At 40.6% G+C, this 26,398-nt stretch overlaps 1 protein-coding gene and 1 long non-coding RNA gene across 4 annotated transcripts in view; one reads left to right on the forward strand and one right to left on the reverse strand.

Moving 5' to 3' along the window:
• The first annotated feature begins 548 nt into the window (after positions 1-548).
• LOC141002798 (uncharacterized) lies at positions 549-7,722 on the forward strand. Its single transcript, XR_012179656.1, has 5 exons — positions 549-774; positions 924-1,096; positions 5,016-5,171; positions 5,715-5,808; positions 6,535-7,722. It is a non-coding gene; the product is annotated as an uncharacterized lncRNA (long non-coding RNA).
• Positions 7,723-21,366: 13,644 nt separating this feature from the next.
• Positions 21,367-26,398, reverse strand: part of LOC141002321 (SH3 domain-binding protein 4) — a 171,450-nt gene continuing 166,418 nt past the window's right edge. The window contains exons 5-6 of one of the 3 annotated variants that reach the window (XM_073473614.1): positions 21,857-22,011; positions 21,367-21,426 (exon numbers count right to left, since the gene is read on the reverse strand). In XM_073473614.1, the coding sequence (XP_073329715.1) occupies positions 21,865-22,011 (147 nt within the window). In that variant the 3' untranslated portion in view covers positions 21,367-21,426; positions 21,857-21,864. Of the gene's footprint in view, positions 22,012-23,043; positions 25,541-26,398 lie in introns of those variants that run through there. The other 2 variants (XM_073473613.1, XM_073473612.1) reach the window with 2 other exon arrangements.

The following is a 26,398-nucleotide window of genomic DNA, read 5'->3' on the forward strand; positions in this document are numbered from 1 at the left end:
CTGGAGGACACATGTAATTTAAAGTTATCATTTCAGTGGTTTCAGGCTGGCTCTGCACGGGCTGGCTGTCTTTTGGCGCTAAACGCCGACCGAGTCCTCTGCCAGCAACTGGACTCTAGTCCACCTGGACGAGGTGGTCTCGGTCGAAGAAGGCACGCCGCTTCCTTGCCTGTTTTGGTGGCTTCGCTTTGTAAACGCAAACTATCCGAAATGTGAAACAGTGTATGAATTATCGCAGCTAGTGCGGACTCAGCGGACTATGTGGCGTGAACACGACCTCCCTCCGACTGCTGTGAGGCGTCTCGTCTCTCGTCTCTTTCTGTTTTTAATGTCATAAGCTTTATCGGCATGCATGGAAGGTAAACAATATTTCTAAGGTGTAAAGAATACGATAAAAATTGAGTTGTAAGTGATTGAGATTAAGCACGAGCAAGGAAATGGCAAAAATAAGTTGCCATGTACCTGAACGTCTCAGGCTGGGCTCTGTCTTAATTTCCAGTGCAGGTCTCTCGTCTCACTCACTGGAGCGACAGAGTGCGTGTATCTCTAGTAGCCTTATTTTAAAAGTTCACAGGAAAAAACTAAAGAATTAATTATTAAAGCCAAGACTGGTTTGTATTCAGCGAGATATAAAAGCATGTAATTCATAGTGACTTGTGTGTTAGGTTGTTATGGAAGGAAATACCATAAGATTGATGGTTTTATCATGCATTCAATATATTTTCAAAATTTGCTTTTCAGCATGGGAAACAACTGATCAAGAAAAGAGGGGAGGTAAGTTGTTTCTGTTTAATATTAGCAAAGCATACCCTACATTTATTCCAAATTTATTGTGGGAATATTGACTTTAGTTTCTTAACTTGCTGTGGCAACAGAGGTTTTTATTGTGCTCTTGTTTTGAAAATGTTGTCCCTATGTTACAGAATGAGTGTGGGAGCCACAGGAATGCACGTGTGAAGGAGAAAGATATAGGGAGGACGAGCAGCAAAGGGCAGCAAGCCTCACTTGAACCCAGATCACCAAGGGAAAAAGAGAGCCTCACGGCATAATCTCCATCCTGTGAGCCACTGGTGCACCCCATTTAACCCACAGTAAGGTAAAAGTGTATGGAATGGCAGTGTAAGCTCTGCACATTTGTGGCATCATCGAAGGGGGGACTTCTTAAACACTATCGACTGAAACATGGACATTTTGGTCGTGGACATTTTCTGCCTTGTATTCATTTGAACTGTTCGTGTTCCTTTAAAACTTGGGGTGGCTTGCGTACACACTTGTATAGAGCTCACAAATCAGAGGAAACTGAAAATCAACGAGATGTGATAGCTTTTAAATGTAAAATTTGTGACTCGTGCTTTCCAAATACAAAAGATTATTTTCAACACATTAACTCTCATCTGAAAAGACTAGAAACAATAGAGTGTGTGTTTGATGGTTGTGAGTTCAAAACAAACATATATGGCACTTATGCTACTCACAAAAGTCGAAAGCACCAATCTTACTCATGTGATGACTTAAAGACTGATGTGATTGTAAAACTTCCTATTTCTACCAGTGTTCAACAGAAAGATCCATCAGTGGAATCAACTGATGATGTGGAATTGGATACTTCTGTAGATTTGGATTGCGAAGGACATACAAGTGCATTTGTGGAAGTAATTGGTTCTCTCTTGTTGAAGTTAGAAAGCATTTATCATGTCACAGGTAAATGTTTAGATGACTTGGTGGAACAGCTCCAGTTTATTTGCACATCATCATCGCAGTACATTCCAAATTTAGTGAGAGACATTTTGACACAGAATAACTGCACTGTTGATGAAAATCTTATCAGTGAGTTAGTTGAAAAATTACAACTCTGTAATCCTCTAACTAAAGCGTTTGGTCCTGATGGTCCTTTTCATTCTAAGTATAAGAGGGAGAAATACTTTAAAGAAAACTTCCATTTTATCGAGCCAGTTGAATATATATTTGATCCACTGGACAGTTGTTCTTTTCAATATGTACCCATCCTACAATCCTTACAGCAACTGTTAAACAATAAAGACGTTGTAAGTAAAATACTGACAAGACATTCAGGCAATGCATCACAGCTTTCATCCTTTCGAGATGGCAAATATTTTAAGTTAAATGAGTTTCACACGGATGGGGAGCTAAGAATTTCACTTATACTTTATGTGGATGATTTTGAAATATGTAATCCACTTGGAACCTCACGGAAAAAACACAAAGTGACAGCCGTGAATTGGGTACTTGCAGATGTGCCATCAGAATTGAGATCCCAATTAACATCAATTAATTTGGCACTTCTTTGCAAAGCTAATGATGTTAAGAAATTTGGCTATGAAACTGTCCTGGAGCCTCTCTTGAAGGACCTTATTACATTAGAGGAAGAAGGCATTTTTTTTCCTGCCAGTGGCAAAAATATCAGAGGAACAGTTTTTTGTGTTTCAGCGGATAATCTAGGTGCTCATTCCTTGAGTGGCCTGGTGGAAAGTTCTGGGCATTACATATGTAGATTTTGTATTGGGGACCATTCAGACTACCAGCAAAAAGAGGTGCATTCTGGGTTTTTTCCACCAAGAACAAAGGAGAATTATACTTTACATGTTCAATCTGTAAAGGAAAACCGTGATCTGGTACATTGTTACGGTGTAAAGAAGGTTTGTCCCTTAACAGAGAAATTGAAGCATTTCCATTTTGTGACAGGGTACCCACCAGATGTGCTCCACGACCTCTTGGAAGGAATAATACCTTTGGAGTTGGCACTATGTTTTAATGTGTTTGTAAAAAAGCAGTATTTCACTCTTTTACAACTGAACGATTTGATTACCGAGTTTCCGTATAATTGGACCGATAAAACTGACCGCCCCCAACCCATCCCACTAAATCTTTCTTCTCGCAGATCTATCGGTGGAAACGCACACGAGAATTGGACACTACTAAGATTATTACCATTTATAATTGGTGCAAAGGTGCCATTCAGTGATCCCGCATGGCAAGTTCTCATGATATTAAAAGATATTACTGAACTCGTGGTATCCCCGATTCATACCGAGGACAGTATAAGTTATCTTGATGCATTGATATCTGAACATCGCCATAGACTGCTGGAAGTTTTTCCTGACTTTAAGTTAACTCCTAAGTTCCATTTCTTGGAACATTATCCAGACATGATAAAATGCTTTGGACCTTTGGTTTGTGTCTGGACTATGCGCTTTGAGGCAAAGCATAGTTTTTTCAAGCGTATTGTTAGACACACAAACAGTTTCAGAAACATTCTACTCAGTCTCGCCACAAAGCACCAAATGATGATGTCATATCATTTACATGCTGATGCTTTGAAACCTGCATTATGTGTGAGTAAAGTAACTAGTATTCCATTGGCACTGCTGCATGAGGAAATACAGGAGTCTTTTAAAAAAGTATATCCAACACAAACCACAGTGGAGCTGACAAATGCACTGTCATATCATGGAACCAGATATGCAGTTGGGATGATTTTGCCTCATGGTGCTACCGGTGGTCTACCCGATTTTGTGGAAATTTCACAAATTGTGATTGTAGGCAGTGATCTTAATTTCATTGTTAAGTTGCTTAACAGTTGGTATTATGAACATTTTAGGGGATTTGTTTTGGAGCACTCTGGGAAGGTGACTCTGCTGCACATACAGCAACTTAGTGATCCATACCCCTTGGCAGCATACTGTGTGGGAGGGAAACGCATGGTCAGTTTAAAAAGACACATTATTGTCCAGTAGTAGGTGAAAAAGCTAAAAGCATCAACGGTACAGCAATCCTACTCTGATTTCCAGTTGTGAATTGTTTTCATACAGATGGACCCTGTTGTTGTGAAGGTGATTACAGATCATCATAGTGAGAAGCTCACATTGTCATCAGGGATGCCAGACACAGTGGAGCAATTGCATAAGACTGTGAAGGACACTTTCCAGATCCATGAGGAATTCACCCTCCACTACTTTGACGAGGACTTTGGTGATTTCTTCACAATTCATTCTACTAACGAGGTTAAACATAAGGGGACAATCAAGGTGGTCATTATTCCATCCATAGTGCTCTCATTAGCAACGCCGGAGACTGAAAATGTGGCAGATGCAGACAATGTGAGTGACACCTCCAGTTTGACTTCAAAAACACTGTCTTCACAGTCATCCTCTAGTTCTGCTGACTACCAGTCAGATGGCACATCATCAGTGTCATCACAAGGCACTGTCTTACTAAGCCCCGAAAGGGTATTGTGGCCAAGTGAAATTGAAATTGCACGTTTTTCAGTTGCAACAGAGGCAGTACTGAGGAATGCGAATGAACAATTTTTGAAAAATGGAACTGTCCTCAACAACCCCAAGTTGAAGTCTGAAATACTGGAAAGGCTGGCAGATTACATGTACAGTTACACTGCCTATCCCACAGGCCTTCAGGTCGGACAGGTTGCAGAAGCCTTAGTCCAAAAACACCCATGTCTAACAGAACCTGGAAGTCGCAACGGATGGATTGGATGGATGTACAGCCTAAAATACAAGATGGGGAATTATAGGTCCAAGTTAAGAAATCTTGGATTTCCTGAAGTTACGTGCAATTCTCTCAAAAACAAGCGTCCTGGTGAGAGGAAACCAGCCCAAAATGTTAAAAAAGCACGCAAAGGGGAAGTGATGTATCTCCCACATTATCCTTCAGGAGAAAGCAGTGAACACCAAGAGCAACAGCGGCTCAAAATTCTGTCTGAATTAAAGAAGAGAGAGAGGGCAACCATCAATGGATTGATGTCCAACACTTTTGCTCATCGAAGACAGGATGTTGTTAGTCTTCAACTGAGCATCAAAGAGATCAAGGAAAGGTGGCCTGCCTTGTTCGATGTGTCACAGGTGAGAAAATTTAATTTCTCCAACACAGTTTAACACATATACCTTGGGCAGAAGAGGCTGAAATTCAGAAATTGTATTGTTTAAATCTAAGTTTGTAAATTGGGCCCTGTCCTTTTTTGTCTTTTTCTTTTTTTTCAGGTCAACGCTGAGTTCCATCGAATTACCACCGTAAATCTTGAGGCCAAATTCATGTTCATGTTAGACCATTACACCCCTAAACTGCTTGCCATCTTCCAAGCCAAGAAAGGTGCTGCTGGAGAGAGACATCGTACAGAAATGAATATTCTACTCCAGGTATTTCAGTTTACTCCTCTGTTGAGATACTTCTTTCCCTCACCTGTTGTGTCTCTTCTAAACCTAATTTACTTCTCTAATAACTGACTCTTCTGTACTCTTGCATTCAACACAAGGTCATATGCCTCATGCAGCCTTTATTCCACCACAGTGTTTCTCAATCTCCTCTGTCTGTCTTCTTCATATGCAACATACACTCTTCACATTATTGCTCCTCTACCACTCTGCCTACCACACTGTTTTATCTTTCATTCCTTTTTCCTCTGTTTCAGTGTGAGTATATTCTGAGTAGACTTAAGGAATATATCACATGGCAAACATGACTTCAAGGTTGCGGCGATCACTCCAGATAAGGGCTGAATGATATAATGAATTTTAATAGAAATTGCAATGTTTTACCAATTGCTTCACTAAATTTTGTTTGATTTTTTTAGTGTAGTCAAATCTGTTATAATATTTAAAGTAAAAGGGCCAAAATCTGCACTGAGGAGAGTGACTGCTGAATCTTGTCAGCTGTTTAAATACATTTTCTCCTTAACAGAGTGGAATTCCCATAGAGAAAACCAGAGAAGTTGTCATCCGATGTCTCATTGATCACCTGGGTGAAGATGTGGGTGCCTTAATCAAGGAGTTTGAGGTGAGTGCAATAGATGACTTTCAGCATTCTCCCTACAGTAATCTGTAAATTTGTGTTTCCGCTGAATACATAGTCAGCTGTAACAATTGGCACTTTGACTTTTTGTGTCTATTGGAAAGAGTACAACATTAGTCTTGTAGCTTATATCCAAATCAGTTTGGATTCTGCACACCTAATACATAAAATATTATCTAAATTTAAAGTAATTCCATATTGGCGTGACGCTCAGTTCAAATCTATTTTATTTATATAGTGCCACTTAACAACAGATGTAATCTCCAGAGAGGATTTATCTTCACAGATTATGTTTCATTTCAATAGTTTCTATTGGTTTAAAAACACTGCAAAACTGACATGGTCAAAAAACTATTTGCTTCCCCTCTCATACACCTGCTGGTCATCACCTGTGTCTTACCTGTATGCTGTTTGCTATCATAATGCCCCACCTAGTTTATGGCCCCCCACTACATTATGGCACCAACAGACATATCGCTAAGTCTAGTAGATGAATGAAAATATGCACAGATACCTTCATTAGTGGTGAAGTCAGAATTATTATTGTTAATTGCATGTGTCTGTTCACATCATTCAAATTTGTCATATATGCTAGTTAAAATAATAGACAACTTACAACGTGATGTAGCTGATTTATGTAGTTAGTTTGGTCTTTTTTTATTTTGGTGACATACTGCCTGCTATAACCAGTTTCCTTTACAATGTCTACAGAATTTTGGTGATTCAGCGGTCAATGTGGAAGAAGAGCTGGCAGCAGAGAAGATGGCTCTGTACCTTGTGCGTGATGAAGATGGACAAGTCAGGGATGTAGGGATCGTCATTGAGGGTTCCACCGTACTCAACCACCTTGGGGATCTCAGCAGAGCCTGCTGCTACTTGCTTGGACTAACTTATGCCTTGGACCTCAAATACCCCAAAACTCTTAAATACATTTTTGAAGTATTTCAAAAGATGCTCGTTGAAGTGGATGCTGGAAACCTGTCAACAAAGGTGCAACGACTGAAAAACAATGTAATGATATAGTTGTCTGTGGGGTAGATGAGCACAGATGAGACTCATACAACTGAACCATGTGTGTAAGGCAAAAAACAGACTGTACGCTCAGTAATTAGTGAGGTTCTTCTGGACAGAAATTTGGACAATCTATGGCTTCATTTCGTCAAACCACCTCCAGGTGTTGTCTGACTGATTGTTGATGTTTTTTTGATTGTACATTTACATTTTGCATTAATATGCGTTTGATTTTTTTCTTCAATCATTCCTGTGAGGCGTGAGGCATCCAATTTTTGAGTTTCGAGTCAAGAGTTTCAAGGCATTTTCACCAGAAGTGACTTAAATATTGTACTTCTAAAGGAGGAAGTAGTTTTTGTATTTCCAGTTTGGAGTATCTGTAATTGTGAGAAATGCAGGTGTTTAAAAAAGCATAAGAGATGACCAATGTATTGTCATATCTAAATGTGAAGCCAAATATGCTGTGGAGATGATTTTGCCCTTGTGTCACAGATGTGATGGGCCCAGTTACTAGTCATCAATGTGTTTAGTGTGAAGATTACCCCTTGCATTAATATGCATCTTTAATATGTATCTTTTTTTTCATGGCCATTTGGCAAGAAGCATTTTAGTTCAGAGGCGTTTGATCTTGGGTATCCTGAATTGCCTTTCTTGTAACAGCTTCGAATGTGCTGCTGTAGGTTGTGTCCACATAACTTGAGTGGTAAGACAGACGGACAAGTTGCGATATGTGATCTAGCTCCAGTTCTTAGGGAGAAGTTGCCATGCTAAGTATTTTAAAAATTCCTTATTGAAATGCACTTTTATGTATTAGGTATATGCATATACTGGAAAAAAATTAATTTTCTGTGGGAAAAATGTTTTAAAATAAAGTTTAATGTTTTGTGAGATCTTGGTCATATTTGTATATGTATATAGTAGTAGTATGTATATAGTACTGAATATCCTCAAATCAAATACAGCAAGTTTAAAAAAATCAATCAGTACAACAAATTTTTTTAGTAAGTCATTAGAAAATTTGCAATTATCTCCTACAAATGTTTTCAATTATATTTACTCAGTTTTTTTAGTGCTTTCTACTCACGTTTTCTATATGGTTTACACAGTATTTCAGTTACATTTACTCAATTTATGTGGTGTTTGTGCCAAGTCAAATCATTCAGATGTAATTGAAAATATTAATTACTCATTACTCATTACTCATTAATAGATTTACTCAATACTCATGTTTTGTTTTAACAGATTTGAGAGCTTTCAAATCAACTCAATATTTTTAAGTGTAAAAATGTTTCACCAATTGAATTAAGTACTATGCAGAATTATTTTTTAGACTGTAATGATAGACTTGTAGAACACAAATACGCGATCAGAACGCAGAATGGGGACCACCCCACGGCCAAAAGGTACATTATAGTTGAGTCCTTATTGAGAATAGAGGGTATAGAATTAGTACAGGCGTCTGTGGTGGCCACACATAGTTACCACCTTTAAGTTGAGTATTTTTGTTATTCTTTTATTTTAAATGATGACACACAGTATTTTCTTTTCAGACATCATGTTTATTGACAGTTGTTGATTAATTTGAGTGCACGCATTTTGGTTAGCAGGCTGTTCAATAATATTTCCTTTTTGTTTGAGTTGAAACTCACCTTGTGTCTTATTGTTTGCAGCTCTCCCCAGCTCTGGAAAGGAGGCGGCGCCTTCCAAGATGGCCTCTTATGGAAACGGAACAGGAAGTGGAGGAGGCCACCTTGGAGGTGCCAGAGGGGAGGCTGGCTTTTCTTTGAGATTTATTTAATTTGAGATTATTAAGAGTTTTAAGTTTGCTTCATGATTTGAGTGTTTATGTTGAGTAGGTATAGGTTTTCATTGTAGTCTCTGTTCACATTATGTTTAACTGTATTATGAAAGTAATGGTTTGTTTGTTTCCCCCCCTATTGTCTCATTTGTTGGCTAGCCAGTATCTATATAACCCCCACCTATTGTTTCATTCAGGAGGTCAGGTATGTTGAGTTAAGTTGCTGTTTGTTTCAGTTGACCTCAGTTTAAGTAATAAGGGCCCTTATTTAGAGTTATTTTTCTATTTTGTTGTATTTGTACCAATATACTTTTTGAAATTGTTCCTTTTGAATTGAGTTACAAATAAATTATTTTTTTTTTGACAGTTACACCTTTGGTTCTTGAGCCTTTTCTGTTTGGTCCCTGACAGCGTCCATTAGAGGTGAGGATTGTTTATGCACACTTCTCCAAAGAGATTTTTTAGAGAGGATTTTTTAAACTTGGTGTAGTGGTATATCCTGTTTTAAATAAGGAGATTGATTACACACCTTTTTTCTCTCTCTCTCTTTCTTCCTTACAGCCTTGATCCAATATTAATATTATAAATATTGAACACAATTAAATAGAGAAGGTCAAACACACAGGCCCTATTTTTTTATAAAGATGCATTTGAAACTATAAAGAAGTTCACATAATTTAAATAATGGACTAAATATTTTTGGAAATGTGTTTATCAGATGGATGTAATGATGGATGTCATTTTGATGTTTGTTTGGTTAGTTCTCATTTTAGAGCATTATTTTTACAACACTTGGTGAGGCCTGTCATCTTTAGTATGAGTCTTATTGGGATCCATTGATATCAAACAACTGCATTTACTCAGTCAGCACTGGGTGACACCCCTTGCCAAGTTTATAAAAATGTTTACTTGATCTTTGTCCACCATTATATACCCTGATGAAGACCTTCAAGGATGAAACCAGTCAGTGTTTTATTGGTCTGTAAGTAGCCATGTTTCAAATAAAGGCTTTTTAACCTAATTCAAGTATTTTTGTTTCTGCTCTGCGCATTTGTGCCTGAAGTTTGTTTTTTTTTTCCTGTCATGTGCTCCCAAGTGCTCCTAGCCACTGTTTCAGGTATGTGGATGACACCTGGGTCAAAATCAGAGCAAGGGAAGTGGAAGCCTTCACAGAACATATAAATGCTGTGGACAATAACATTAAATTCACACGGGAAGATGTCAGAGGAGACAGTCTGCCCTTCTTGGACTGTACACATTGAAGAAGACAGAAGCCTCAACACTGAGGTGTACAGAAAACCTACACACACAGATCAATACTTGCTGTTCAACTCTCATCACCCACTGGCGCACAAGCTGGGGCTCATCAGAACCATAAACCATCCTGCTGAGACCGTGCCCACTTAGTCAGAGGGGAAGGAGAAGGAACAGAAGCACATCAGGGGAGCATTTAAAACCTGTGGTTACCCAAACTGGAACTTTATCAAAACCTCTAAAAGATCCAGAGCAGACAGAGAGGAGGAGACGAGAAAACGTAACAACATTGTCATTCCCCTAAACGTTGACAAAACCAAGGAGATCATTGTCAACTTCGGGAGGAGCCAGCCCAGTCACACACCACTCCTCATCAACAAAACAGCAGTAGAGAGAGTCAGCAGCACCAAGGTCCTGGGGGTGCAGATAACAGACATTCTGACCTGGTCCCATCACAACGGAGCTCTTATAAAGAGAGCTCAGCAGCGCATGCACTTTCTACACCGGATGAAGAGAGCACACCTCCCCCCTCCAATTCTGACCACCTTCTACAGAGGCACGATAGAGAGCATACTGACCAGCTGCATCCCTGTCTGGTCAGGAGCCTGCAGTGCCTCTGACTAGAAGTCCCTGCAGAGGGTGGTGAGGACAGCTGAGAAAATCATCAGGACTTCTCTTCCTCCCATCCAAGACATTGCAAAAAAACGCTGCCTGACCAGGGCTCATAACATCAGCAGAGACACCTCCCACCCCCACCATGGACTGCTCTCGCTGGACTCTGGAAAGAGGTTCTGCAGCCTTCGAAGCAGAACAGCCAGGTTCTACAACAGCTTCTTCCAACAAGCCATAAGACTGTTGAACACAAAATAAAATCTCCCCATCCTCCCTCATACACCTCTTCACTTGACTGTGCAATTCTTCACTTGACTGTGCAATATAAAAATACACATTGTGCAATATATTTTTATATTTTATATAGTATTTATGTCTACACTTTTGATTTTATTTATTTTATGATAAATACTTGCTGCTGTCTTTATCCTGTGCTATACTGAGCCAAATGCAACAAAATTTCTGATAGAGTCTACGCGCTCAGATCTAAAGTCTGCACGCTCAGATCTAATGTACACGCACTCAGAACAAGCACCTCTTCAGGTTGAGGTGTCTGCTCAGACTCAAGGCTGTCCCTCCCTGCGCTTAAAGTATTGTGTTTCACCAGCCAACAGGGAGACAGCCAGAGTGTGGACCAATCAAATGACGGATGCCGCCTTGGGTGCATTCCTTCGCCTTTTTTTTGAGTGCTCCGAAGGGGCGGGCATATGGTCTGTTTGTAAAACTGCTTCTCGCAAAATACACCAATTTACCATATTAGCCAGCTATTTGAATCGTCACCTATTTAAGACGCCAGCATATGTATGTATAATTAATCTTAAGTAATCCTAAAAAGAGTTATCGTAGTTTAGATTTTTTTTATTTAATATTAGTGGATATATGTTATATAGTATAAATACTCATGACAGTATAGGAAAGTTATGATAGTTGAGTGGTTAAGTACACTGCCAGCTATTGCATTTTTTTTTTGCGGAGGTTCCTGCTCCAATTCTCCGCATCCGCCTCCGTGTGAGAGTTTCAGATTTGGCGGGGGGTGAAATTTTGCTGCGCCTCTGATACAGAGGTAGTTAGAGGCGCAGTATTGGCGAACCAAACCAGCAGGGCCGGCCCTGGGCATAGGCAGTATAGGCGAATGCTAAGGGCGCCGTCATCCATGGGGGGTGCCGCAAACGGGGGGAGAAAAATAATAATAATAATACTATTTTTTAACCAGTGCTATTACTTATATTATTTCGAAATATTATATAAGCCCACAGCAACATAACTTCATAGCAAAGCCTATTAAATAATGGAGATGCCTTTTTTCTGGGTTCCTGGCTCGTTGCACTGTACCTGCCCTCTGTGAGGGTGGGGGCGGGGTCGAGAGGCGGGCTGCCTGAATCTGACCGGACCGTGACCCAAGAGAGACATTTATTGATACAGTAGCGGAACCACAATGTCCAAAAGACTGAAACCATCCGGCGTCCAGGGAAGGAAAAGAAGGAAAGAAGAGGAAGAAACACGTGAAAAAGAAAGAGATACAGTAACGTCAATGTGATGAAGTGAATGAAACAAATAGTTTAATGATCGTAGTTACCGTTGTTGGAGCAGAGTGTTAGCTTGCTAGCTTACTTCGGACGATAGTAGCATTGTTTAATAATCAGTAAATAGCTGAGTCGACGTAAGTTAATGTTACTCCACCTCAAATTCATCAGAGACATTTGGAAAGTTAACGTCAGGTTTGTTCAGGTGTTTTCCTGTTTGTATGTCAGTTAAAATGCTCTGAGTTTTCCATCCACATTAGTCCACAAGTAATAGGGCAGTTGTAAGCCTTTGGTTTATTGTGTCACAGTTTATGTTTGTTAAAGTTTACATCAGTGTTAAAGTGCAGTTAAAGTTTATTACTGTTAATACACCATACCTTAGCTTTCCCATATCATTCATAGGCTATATATATATATATATATATATATATACATACATATATATATACACATATATATACATACACACATATATAATATATATATATATATATATATATATATATATATATATATATATATATATATATATATATAAATTTCACTGCACTTTACTGCTTTTTGCACTCTGGTTAGACTGAATTGCATTGCAATGACGATAAAGTTGAATGACTCTCATCGTATTTTCATTATTAGTCTATATTAGTCTTATGTATAGTACACACCAAGCATCTGTTTTTTATTGAAATGTAACATCCAGTGGTCACATATACTTCTCTTCTCTCTTCAGATGCACTTTTAAAATATTTCACCACCACCGCCAGTGACACAGCATCAGGACTAAAGGCTGCACCAATAGACCCTGCTGACTGGCCATCTCTTCTAACTGAGAAAGTAAGAAAGGAGTTAGTTCACAGAGGACCATTTCAAATAAAAAACAGTTACACATTTCCCCAAAACAAAGATGGGAGAAAGTGTCCACATGACTTTTTTACCAGAGTCTTAGTCAGTGGGGAAAAAATCAAAAGAAGCTAGCTGATGTACTCAAAAAAGAATGATAGCTTGCACTGCTTCTGCTGCAAAAGGTTTCCTCCCAAAGAATACAGACTGTTTTTATTTTGTACGTAAATAGAATATTCTTTAATATGTTTGTGCAATACCTTATTTATATTGTATTTTTAATTTATCACTTGTTTCTTTCTTCAGTTTTTATTTGGTGTGATATTTTTGACTTAAAAGAAATAAAATCTTGAATACATACATGTAGTTTCTGTGTGAGTGTATGAAAACTGATTGTGAAATTGACTGCGATGCAAGGGGGCGCCAGCCAAAGTCTTGCCTAGGGCACCAAATTGGTCAGGGCCGGCACTGCAAACCAGTGTGAACGGATAAGCCGGCGGCGCCGAGCGGGGGTGTGTTGATCTGATGGTGTTCACTGTCTGATAACTAAACAGGTCCATCACTCAACAAAATATAGATAAATTACCACAAAGCAACGTTATATGACCAAACAACAGTAACGTAGTAACTGGTCGTGTCTTTGGCAACTTATACGAGGAAAAAATACCGCAGTTATACGTGGAAAAGCCTCTGTCCTCCTGTCTGATCGACCGACTCTTCGTCACATTTCTGCCCGAAAAACGGAGTTTGTCCCCAGCAGAAAACTTTAACTCACCAACTGTTTGTCGCGGTGTAAAAAATCAACGCGACGGTCAGCCCTCCCGACTGAGACTTCAGTGAACATTCCCCCCAGAAAACAGCATCCCTCCCCGCGAGTGAGAGAGTCAGACAGTCTCCTGTTTACTGATGGTGATTATGTGATTATGTAATTCAGAGAAAAATGTAACTTTGTCACTTTCCAGGATGTTTGGTGGGTCAGGATCTCAATCACAACACATTATAACAGCATCCATATGATTGTAAACAGTCAGCGGGTACATGTTTAGATTAACAGGAGGACACCGGGGAACACGTTGAAAAAAACACACGTCATCTTCATGACGTGTACCGCCACGCCTCCTTTGGAGCCACGGTGCTGGCTTTCTGTGTGAATTACACTCTGGTTCGTCTTTACGCCGGAGCTGCTTGGTTCTGTGTGAAGAACCAACGGCAGAGAATTGGCGAACCTCCGCTGCGGTGATAATGCAGCGCCTCTGTGTGAATAGGGCTACTCTTGCTGCGTGTCATATTATGATATTAAATTGAAATTAATAAATTACTGTTACAGTAATAGAATCCGTGTACCCAGCTGATTCTCTTATTGAAACGTTTAACAATAGATGATGGGTAAATAGGCTAGGCTACGTGATTAAAATGGTATAATGAAAAATATGCGGGGGGCGACCCCCATTCCGACGGTCTGCCATTCCGACCGGGTTAGGGTTAGGGTTTCCGAATGTTCACTTTCATGTTTCGGAATCAAGCTATGATGATAATGATTTGAGGACAACATTGGTGCATGTAATGCAGTGTATTACCTTCACTTACTACTAATTAGTTAGCCTATTTACGCTGACACCCGGGGGTCAAAGCCAGGGAGCGCATTACATTAGGTTAGTGTTGGTTATACTTTCACAAGAAGAAGGAGACTTTGAGCGGGACTCGGAGCGAAACTGGTGTCCCATGGTTTAAAATGCAATAGCTGGCAGCGTACTTAACCACTCAACTATCGTAGCTTTCCTACGCTGTCGTGAGTATTTATACTATATAACATATATCCGCTAATATTAAATAAAAAAAAAATCTAAACTACGATAACTCTTTTTAGGATTACTTAAGATTAATTATACATAAATATGCTGGCGTCTTAAATAGGTGACGATTCAAATAGCTGGCTAATATGGTAATTTGGTGTATTTTGAGAGAAGCAGTTTTACAAACAGACCATATACCCGCCCCTGCGGAGCACTCAAAAAAAGGCGAAGGAACGCACCCAAGGCAGCATCCATCATTTGATTGGTCCACACTCTAGTTGTCTCCCTATTGGCTGGTGAAACACAATACTTTAAGCGCAGGGAGGGACAGCCTTGAGTCTGAGCAGACTCCTCAACCTGAGAGGAGGTGCTTGTTCTGAGTGCGTGCACATTAGATCTGAGCGCGTAGACTTTAGATCTGAGCGAGCACAGGACATATTTGAATGCGAGCAAAATTTTTGTGTGCAAGAAGAAGAAATGTGAGCACAAGCATGTGATTTTTGAGTTCAAGCACACATTTTGAAAGAAAGCAGCAGACTTCTCAGTGCGAGCACAAAATGTGAGCATGAGTAGAATAAATCTGAGCACGAGAAGGAGCTGTGTCACTGAAAAGGAATGAAATCATGCTCTCAAACTGAAAATCTACGCTCTTTAATAAAGATAGGATAATTCTTCCATACAAGTGAAACAAGTGTGTTGCTCATTTCAAATAGCTGAATCTACATTATCTATGTTGTTGTACTAGATTGTATTTACGTTACAGGTTCTGAGTCATTTTACCACTGACAGTGAATTTTGCCATCGAAACCGCCGCTATGGACAGACAAATACAGACAGCGCTCTCAGTGGTGGTCACACACCAACAGCAGCTCTCACACACTCAATTATTACATTTGGTTCGCTTTCCTTTACTTATCGTTTTGTGGGCGTTGAACCAATTTCTCCACCTCGGCTTGGATCCTCCGAGGTGACCCGTCCGGTGACTCGTTCCGTCTTTTGATTGGCGTGGCCGTCTCCTTTGTTCCTGTCCATGAGCGTGTCCGGTGAACCTGTCTTTGTTCGCTTCTTAAGGACAGCAACTCAGCATCTCTGCTGCCTGCTCTTCCTTCTCCCTCTCCTGCTCACCTGTTTTCAATCCCCATTTAACAGCAGCCAGGAGTCTTATCTACCACTCCTGAGCTGGAGGCGTGGGATGCAATCAGTCCCAGCTGTTTAAAATTACTCATCTTGGTCCAGTTCTAAAACAATCCTTATACATAAATAAAAACAACATGCAATAAATGGTGATCAAGCACACCACACACACATACAGAAAAAATAAAAACATCAAATTAGTAGCTATAAAAACATGCAACATAAAAAAGGACCAAGTGATCTAGACTTACAATAAAAAAAACAAAGATCTCACTCTGACACAGACAGCTCCCACAATTTCACCTGAAACTTAAGTCTGTATCTTAAGTCTGTCACACTCTGTTGTTGTTCTTTCACATAGAACTGGGCCCGATTCAATTTAATTTTAACTTGACGTTATTGTGGTGTGGTGTTCTGCTTGAACAAGATCTGACGTTAGCTAATGTCAGCTAACATCAGGGTCCATGTGATAAACAATGGCAGAAAGGAACAGACTAAATATACAAACATTGATGATGACTTTGATTCATATCTTCAGGAGATTAAAGTGCAGTGAGTCTGCGGTACCATAATCACACAGACTGCACATGGGTGACTCTCATGAGTTCTAACCCTAGCAGCCAAAGTTTTTCACACAAAGCTACACCCTGACTAATGACTCCATCTGTTAACTCACACGGTAGATCTGGTAATGTCTGTTTTCAGCACTTTTTGATCTGTTGTTTTGCAGGTAAACACATGACCTCTTCTGCCTCTTCCCCAGTGTTCTGCTGCTCCTGTCGGGGGTTACTCATCCTCCAGAGCCACTCTTCACTGTCATAGTGTCTGGGGCTCATAAGGTAGAGTAGACCAGCAGGCTGCCGTACGCTACCCTGCCGCTGCTTCGCCACCCAGCCTGTCAGCTCTACCTAAAGAGCCCAGAGACACTGCAGCTGCGACAGCCAGTTGTGGTGGTGTGTTTACTGGGGCAACTGTGGCTCACAGTCCATTATATCACTGGCTGTTTCTTTTAAAAAAACAGCAAGAAAAACACAAGTAAAGCCCATTAACACCAGACAGCCATTGAACATACAGTTCATACTAACAGTGCAACAGTGCACCACAGGTGACAAGGATCTAAGGATTAGGGATGCACCGATGCATCGGCCGACCATCGGCATCGGCCGATGGTCGGCTAATTAACTGCCATCGGCCATCGGCAAAAAAAGATTACATTCACCGATGGCAGTGGCCGATGTTTATGTTGATTTAAATGTCGCATGAACGCTGTGCTCGGGAGGAACCTTTCTATTTTCCTTTTTGGGGGGGGGGGACATAACTATGCCCACAAAAGGGCGCCAACGCCACACTTTTCTTAGTCAGGTAAAAGAAGATGGCGACCGTGTGGGAATATTACACTGTGTCGGAGGACGATCCCCGTCATGCTGTTTGCAATGCGTGTAAAACTAATATTTCAAGAGGTGGGACCGACAGAAAGTCGTTTAACACATCAAATTTAATTGGACATTTGAAAAGCCGGCACGCAGCGGTGTACAAGGAGTATCTGCAAGCTGACCACAAACGGAAAAATGAAGCTGCCAAGAAAGCGAAAACAGCCACCGCCGGCAAGACTCAGACTTTAATTGACACGGCCTTTGAGAGAGTAAAAGAACTGGCTCCAGACAGCGCTAGAGCAAAACAAATAACAAAGAAGGTGATGGAGTTCATCGCTCTAGATGACCAACCTTTCTCCGTAGTAGAGGACGTGGGGTTTCGGAGTCTGATGCAGTTTATGGAGCCACGCTATAAGGTGCCTAGCCGACGTCACTTCGCCGAGGTCTGTCTCCCAGAAATCCACAACATTGTGGCCACACACATTCATGAGCTACTGGCCCGTGACATCACTGCAATCAGTTTTACCACTGATATATGGAGTTCAGATGTCAGCCCCGTGAGCATGCTTAGCCTCACGGCACAGTGGATTGACAAGGACTTCAACCTGATAAAAGCAGTGCTGCACTCGCAAGAGTTCACGGGCTCACACTCCGCAGCTGCCATCTCGGATGCGTTTGAAAAAATGTTCCAGGCTTGGGGCATTGACAAGACCAAAGTGCATGCTGTGGTAAGAGATAATGCTAGGAATATGTCGAAAGCTATGATGGACAGTGGTCTGGCTAGTTTTGGCTGCATGGCACATACTCTGCAACTTGCGGTCCATGATGGTGTTTTTAGCCAGCGCAGCATTACAGATGTTGTGGCTATTTGCCGAAAAATCGTCGGCCACTTTAAACACTCACCCCTCGCCTATTCGCGTCTCCAGGCTGTGCAGATCCAGTTGGGGATGAAACCAAAAAGGCTACAGCAGGATATATCCACTCGTTGGAATAGTACATTTTACATGTTGGAGAGCATGCTTGAACAAAAGCGCACACTTGCTACATATGCCGCAGACTACGACCTCCCCGCCACCCTCAGCGCGCAGCAGTGGCAATTAATTGAAAACTTTATAACACTGCTCTCCCCGTTTGAACAGTTGACCAGAGAAGTTAGCTCATCAGAGGCATCAGCTGCCGACGTCATTCCCTCTGTGAGAGCCCTGAGACGTCTTCTGAGCAAGCAGACTGACACCGACCACGGCGTTAAAACAACAAAGACCGCATTACTGGATGCTGTAAATAAACGCTTCGATCAAATCGAGTGTGATCCCATGTTCTGTATTGCTACCTTGTTGGATGCCAGATACAAAGATCGCTACTTTGATGAGGATGTTAAACAACGCGCACGAGCAATACTTCATGCGCACCTGTTGCCTGCTGCCGGTGCCGAGGATGAGACGCGCGATGGAGAGAGCGCACACCTGCAGCGCAAGAGGCAACGACCCAGCGGAGCAGGACCCTCCCTGCATGATATGTTCGAGGAGATTCTGGAGGAGAATGGGCCAGAGAGGCCAAGTACCTCTGTATCCCAACAACTTGATATATTCTTGGCAGAGGCCCCCATTCCCAGAGGTGAGACTGCACTCGGCTTTTGGAGAAATAATCACCTGCGTTTTCCAGGACTGGCACAAATGGCACGCAAATACCTCTGTGCACCATGCACAAGCACAGACAGTGAGCGGCTGTTCAGCTCTGTGTCTCATATCTTGGATGAAAAAAGAAATAGACTTTGCTGCGACAAGGCAGAGATGCTTATCTTTGTAAAGAAAAACATGCATCTTACTAAGAAGTAGGTGAGAGATACACATTAATGAAGAGGAGGCCCACTGTATGGGACTGTTTTTCCCTAGAGGCCAGTTTTGTTTCATAAATATGCCCCATGTTCCAGCCCATAAGTTCTGAAACACTGTAATGTTTTATTCTGTATGAAAAATACACAAGGTGAAAAACATAGCCCTATTTATTTATGTTTGTATTTATTAATAACATATTTTATTTATTTTCCAATTGTTTTTACATTTACACTTGATGTACATTTTATTTTTGACAAATATTTTTTTCTGGGCAATGTAGGTACTGAAAAAAAAACTCCTTGACTAAGTTTGTGTTCCTCAGGCTAGAACCACTCAAATAATTTTGTTGGGCAATGTAAGTGCTGAATAAATATTTTCACTGATTAGTCAACAGTCTAAGAGGGCTTTTGGGCTATTTTTCAGAAAAGAACTTGTCATGTTAATTACCGTAAGGTTAATGTCAACTAAAAATTGATATTAAAGGTTGTTTTTGTTTCATAAATTTGTCTCATTTAATTTGTGCTAATTAATAGTATGATGAAGAGCTGAAAGACATTTAAAATAGTTCAGTAATGTTTCTGTGGCACCAAAAACGAAATAAATAACAAAAAGAAAAAACATCGGCATCGGCCATCGGCCATGTTGTTATTTTAAACATCGGCATCGGCATCGGCCCAGAATTTCACAATCGGTGCATCCCTACTAAGGATAATTTAGAGAGTAATAGCAAGGATCCTCACTTGGCTTTAGACTTTGGTTCTTGTTCCAGCAAGAACATTATTATTTGTACCTTCAGGAGATATCTGCTGCTGGGAAATATAAAGAAATTTAATTTGAAATGTAAGAGGCTGTAGCAGTTTGATCTCTTAAACAAGAAAAAAGACGTGAAAAGAAAAGGAAGGTATGAAGATAAGCAGGCACTATTGTGCAGAATCGTTTTTTTTTTTCAATAGTACTTCTCATTCTTTCTGTGTTTGTACCAAGAGGCTTCCCTGACTTTCACAAACCATTACATGTGCACTTAAATCAATTCAAAATGACAAAAATCATAGGTGAGACATAAAACAAAGATTAAAAGAAGTAAACTATATATAATATGGGGTCAGTAGCACAAAACTACAATATCAGTGGTGTCCAGTTTTTCTATAGGCCTATAGGTTGGTGCCTGGCGACTAAGATGTGTACCTTGTGGAGCTACTCCTAACACTGCAGTAGTAGCAGAAGGCTCTATGGATACTTCCAAGACATCTGAAAAGGTTTCAAATATTGATTGCACGAAACTACTAAAAACCACTGCGGTGGGCGGAACAAAACCTGTAGCAGACGCGACGTCATAGAGCAGCGTCCAGTGGATTCCCAGCGTGTCTCTCGTGTAGAGGAGGAGCACAACAAGTTTGCTTGTTCTAAAACTAAAATGTTACTTTTTGTAAGTGTTTTTAGTGTGTCTGTTCAGAACATGGTCGCTTATGTTATGTTGGTAATTGTCATTTTTGTGCTGGTTTATAGTTCAACCATTAGTGAGGTAGCTGTTACATTTCCTGACACCAGCTGTTTTATCCCCTGTTGAATTGAACTGTGTCCAGATTTTAAAGGAATGCTTGGGTTGCATTGGGTGGAGTGGGATCATAAAGGGTATTGAATAGGCGTCGTATATTAAAGAAAGAGTGGCAACCGTTAATAAAGCCTGGTTGATTATCAGAAACAATTAAGGGTAGAACAGCTTCTAAGCAGCAGGCTAGCATTTTGATTTCGCCAACTCTTGCTCAGTGCTGCCTACGGCTTAATGTCGGTTGATGTAGCTTCTTGAGCGAAGTAGGCTTGAATCCGGCAAATAGCCGCTTGCAGCTATATTTTTGTGTGATTTTTTCTCATTATATTTACAATTGTTTGAACACATTTCTTTGGCAGAGATACACTATGGCTACAAAGCTATGAATACTGTCCATTTATACCAGAGGAAGGAAGATAAATGTGGAAAACACTACTATAGCTGCTCTTTATTATTTATATTTTTCTCCTTCCTTTTTCTTATGTTTACAGTTGTTCAGATACATCACTATGGCTGGTCAGGGTATGACACAGTATCCTCTTTACGAATAACAAATGGTGTAATTCAGAATTTTTTAGTAGTCTGGGAATATGGCGATGGCAGTTCCTTTGAGCTGGAGAGAACGTAACTCCCTGGCATGGTGAAGGTGTGACAGGGGTGAAACCCCGGTTTGAAATCTTCAAGTTCCACTGAGGAGCACTGTCAATCAGCACGCCAGTCAACGTAAAGTAAAAATACAATTTATTAGTTAAGAAAACAATGAATAAAAATATGTTAAAAAGAGTCCTTAAAAACAATATAGTCCAAAGATCAGTGGATGCGGCCTCTCTTCTGGTCCATGGAGCAGGCGACAGCACAGCCAGGGGAGGATGGATGAACGCCTAGATATAAGAAGGCCTATGTTAGCGGGCACAGAAATCCATAAGTTAACAAGCTGACTCCTGCCTCTTATGCCTAGCCAGTCCCAAGGCACAGCCTGGATATGTCCCCCAGAAGCACACGATCAATTCCAAAGAAATATACTACAAAATCAAAGAAATAAACCACACATCTAATAAGCCAAAATGAACTAAAGAAACACACAAACAGAATTTGACCGAGGTGTAGAGTGAGTTTCAAATAGCTGACTATATTCCCGTAAGAAAAGGAACTGGTATCTGTACAGATGTCAAATGTTTGAGAGAGGTACTTAGCTGGACGGAGAGGTGAAGCGTACTTCACCCCTCCCCGAGTCTGAAGGCGCTTCCCTCTCTCGTCTCTCTCTGCTCCAACGTCTGCCTGACGCTGCTCCGTGTTGCCACGGTTGCTTACCAACCCACTCAGCTTCGTCTCGGTGTCCGACAGTCTTCTCCACCGCCGTACTCTGTCCTGGCTCCGCCACGCCGTCTGTTCTGCATGCCGTCCGCTCTTCCACCCACACACCTGTCTTCTCGCTGCACGCCCGCACTCACTCTGTCATCCCGACACTGTGGAGGGAGACAAGAAAAAGGAACCACCTGCCCGCACCAACCAATCACCGCCCTCCTCCCAGAGTGGACAAGTGTTCCTAATCTCCTAGTTGTCACAGCATATGTGTGGCCACACATCTTAGAAGGGGAGGGAACCAATACCCGCACACACACACATACACACACACACACACACCCTGTGACAAAGGTTTTCGACACAATCTTGATAATAATTCACTTTTGCCACAATGACAGGGGACTAACTATCTGGTTTACTTGCCTGGAGACCCCTGTGTGATCTATCGATCATAACGTCTCTGTCCATATTCAAAACTTCTTTCAGTAGTTTGGATGTGTTAGAACGCCTCATCCTTCCCTCTGTCAATGCATTTTCCCCATAGGCTGGTTACCTCCATCTCAAGCTTGCCTACCTTGGTTTGCAGCGAAGTCACGTTGTCTGAGCAGGATGATAACCCATGTGCCACTTCAGCTTCTACTTCATGTAGTTCGAATTTTTACAGCTTAAAATTCCTCAGCCAGCACAGTCTCTAGCTCCACTTTAAGAAGTACAGTTATGCCTTTTTTTAACGATCTGAGGATTTTGACTTTCAGGTCCTCCACCTCTATTTGGTTACCTGATTGGGGAGAGTCACTGCTGCGCTCAGCACTCGAGCTCATGGCTTTGGGCACAGCACTGGAGGTTCCTCCAGTGAATTTATATTTATATACATTTGCAGATTGTTGGCCATTGGCGCAGTAATACCAAAACTAAACTAATGAAAAGTGGAAATAAACTTAGAACAATATTTCATAACCCACTTTGTGGGTGTATAGTGCCTAAACAAAACCTTTTAACCGAGTTTCAGCAGCGCATGTTCAAAACACAGTTTTTCTCAAACTGACCGCTGATAATATGTGGAAGATGAGAATGTATTGCTCCTGTTTGAGATTAAGAAAGCTCTTGACTGTGATGTTCTGGTCTATGTGTGCTTTTACAGGGAAATTATTACACAAGAATAGAACAGCCAAAAGCAAGTACAATCTCACAAATGGTGTGAACAAATATTTACATTTTATTTATTTTCCACAAAGGTATGCAGTCACAAAAAGATTTTGAAGCTCACCACTGGATGTGTTACTAACACATTATACAGTATGCCGTACTAAGACAAAACCTGAACATTAGCTTTAACAGACTGTGTCTTTACAACAGTGGTCTCAACATTGTACAAGGTCATCTTTGTAGAGCTGCATTCATTTTGGCAAGCTTTGGTAAAAAGTACTTAAACTGGACATAAGAAATACAGGCAGAAGACAGCAGAGAGTCGCGAAATAAGTTGCTATGGTTTGGCTGTTATATAGTGGGTGAGGCTGAAGATAATAATAATTAAATTGATTCATCAAAAAAAAAATCAATAGATTCATCGCAGAACAATCTCAACTCATAGTCAGGGTTAGTGAGGTTACTTGCTCAATTGTTCTGGAGCTTTCAGTCGTATCAAATAGTCCTCATTAGCAGATAGTTTAAGTCAACATTCCAACGGTAATCACTGATATAGAATGTTTGGTTAGTAACCCATGTCTCTCTTCCCCCTGCTCATGTAGTAAAAGAGGAAAGAAATTTGCTTGTATCCCTGCCCACTTTATCAAATCAAGACAGAGAACTCCATGAAGAGGCGGTCCTGGCTGCTTGTGAACGGGCAGAGATTACTAAGTGCAAAGCAGACAGGAATTTGAACATTGTTGAGTCATTACTCTTCCTTGGTGCCTTTTAGTTTCTTACTCTTTCGTTTTGTTACTTGCAAAATCAACTTTTGTGCCATGGATCTACTGTACATCACTTGTGTGTGAGTTCCCACTGTGTGTTTGCCGTATACTGCTCCGCCAGTGACGTCATGTTACCGGGTTCCAGCGGATACTGTCGTGATGCTATCGCAAACGGATTTTTGCTGAAAACTGTCAACTAGGCTACTGATTGATGTCTTTTTCATTATTATTGCCTCTGGATGCCTATATGGCCTTATAACCTTTTGTTTATGGTGTTCCACATTGTTTCTCTGTGGCTGTATGATTATAATTTACATGATATTCAAATGTAGGCCATATTATTTATTTTTTATTTTATTTTTTGTTTGCTTATTTTGTTTTTCTGAATTAAATAGGGCCCTTCCTTATTTCTACTGGCATAATATTGCAATCTGAGTCCTTGATTTAAGATCTAAACCTCGAAAGAGGTTGGTAAAAGGTCATTCCAATATAAGGCCCCATCGGCTTGGAATGATCTCCCTCTTTTTTTGCGTTCTATTACCTCTTTTTATTGTTTCAGGATGTCACTATACTCCTATCTTAAAACAAATTGCTCATGTTTCTAATTAATTAATTAATTAATTTATTTTTATTCTTTCTTTCTCCATTTTCGTTATTTCTACTATGTTTTTATGTTCACATCATTGATCCTTGTTATTCAATATCTCTACTCTGTTTGTTAGACTTATGTGGGTAGGGGTGGTGTGTGGGAGTGGGTGAGCAAGATGTCTGTATTTGTCATATGTTATGTATGTCTATAATGTAATGTAGTGTATTGTTGTCATGTGTTCTATGTATATGTCTGTCTAGGGACCCCCTTGAAAATGAGATGCTACATCTCAAGGGGCTATCCTTTAATAAATTCAAATTCAAGTTAGCTACAACAATGCCGTTTACAGGAGCTTTCATTTTTTTAGTTTCGCTTATCAATTACTTGACTAAATGCCATGTTAGTTCTTAAAACAATCAGACTGACAGCAGAATATTTGGATCTCTGAGCTGAGAAGGAACAAAATAAGAGAACCTGAAGAAGAGAAACAAAAAGTAACTTTTCTCTTTCATTTACAAATAAATACAACAGATCTGATGCATGACAAGGCTATGGTAACAAGGATACAATATCGAAAAGTGTCTCAGCTTCAAAAAGTGTCTTTTTTGGTGTTTAATCCACAGTTCTTTACCAAATGGTTCAAAGTGTTTAAAAAAATGCTGTGCCATAACAAGAGTACAAAAATACATAATTATGCAAGACAAGTACAGTATTAGAGTCTTTATGAATACTGTGAGCTCCTTACAGCACTGTGTAGTTTGGCCAGCACCCACGCAGACGTGGGGGAGTTCGTCGATTTTCCCTTGGGTACATGGAGCTCAAGGTGGCGGTAGAGGAACAAAACAACATACAACAGCAGTAGTGCATTTAAAGTGAGCAGACAGCTGATATGCAGCATTTCAAATGCAATGTGAACTGGTGTGGGGAACACCAGCAGGATTTGCATTGAGTCATGATGGAGAGAGTTTAGATGGCATAGTCGTCCTGAGCAGCAGGGCTGAAGGCGGCGCTCCGCAGGGCATCCAAGCAGTTGACCAGGATGAGCGTGCCGGTCAGGTGCTTCCAGCGTTTGGTGATGGGGTTCTTCATTTTGTCTAAACCCATGTGCAGCTCCTGGATCACGTCCCTGTAGCTATCACCGAGTTGAGCGGCCCACGTGACCAGGAAGTCATATGCTGGCTTCCACATGGCCTGCAGACAGAGGTTAGAGGGAAAACAAACATCCCATGATGTGCTGACACACTGAAATGTTTGAATGTCCCAAATCATGACAGAGCAGATATTGTCTTGACTACAGACTGATAATGTACTCTAAGTTGTTCTATTTTTTGCCATGTGTATGTTTTGCAAATTAAAAAACAAATTAAGTTTTTAAAAAAATACATTGATCTGAACATGATGGCCATGTTGTGATGTGAATTCTGTCAAGATATTTCTGTCAACGCTGACTCAACGTGTTTGCTGATTTGCTGATCATCCAGTCAAGGGGCCTGGGAGCCTGAGATTTTCAGTTCTGGAAGAAGCGACTAGAATGAGTTCGATCAAGCCTGAGTATGTTCAGCCTGAGCTAAGTGTATGCGTGGGGAAAGAGAAAAAGCCATTATCAGTGGAGCTCCCATACTGTGATTCGCCATGGCAACTGGTAAAAAAAATTCCAATGGAGCTTGAAATATGGACGCATGTAAATATGACATTTATCTAAAAAAAATAAAATAAAAACAAGAGTGGAGAAAAGGAGTCAGTGAAAAACACGATTATTCTATTAAGCAAAATCCACATTCATCATTTACCAGACTTGAATTTCCTTAATGGATGATAGTACTGGAACTGTCCTGTATCTTAGTCTACATTAGATTTTTAAATAGCCTTTATTTAAATTAAATAGTTGATAGTCTTTATTCAGCTGAAATGCATGAGCTAGCAACTGATGATGAAAATATGGCTCAAACTGATAAGATATTGTAGCGTGTCAGGGGTAAGAGGGTTGACTTTCCCAACATGCTTTGAGACAATGTGTCTGAGGCCAAAGTCAAGTGTGTCTAATAGAGC

This window comes from Pagrus major, chromosome 9, assembly GCF_040436345.1.
Source record: "Pagrus major chromosome 9, Pma_NU_1.0".
Lineage (NCBI taxonomy): Eukaryota > Metazoa > Chordata > Actinopteri > Spariformes > Sparidae > Pagrus > Pagrus major.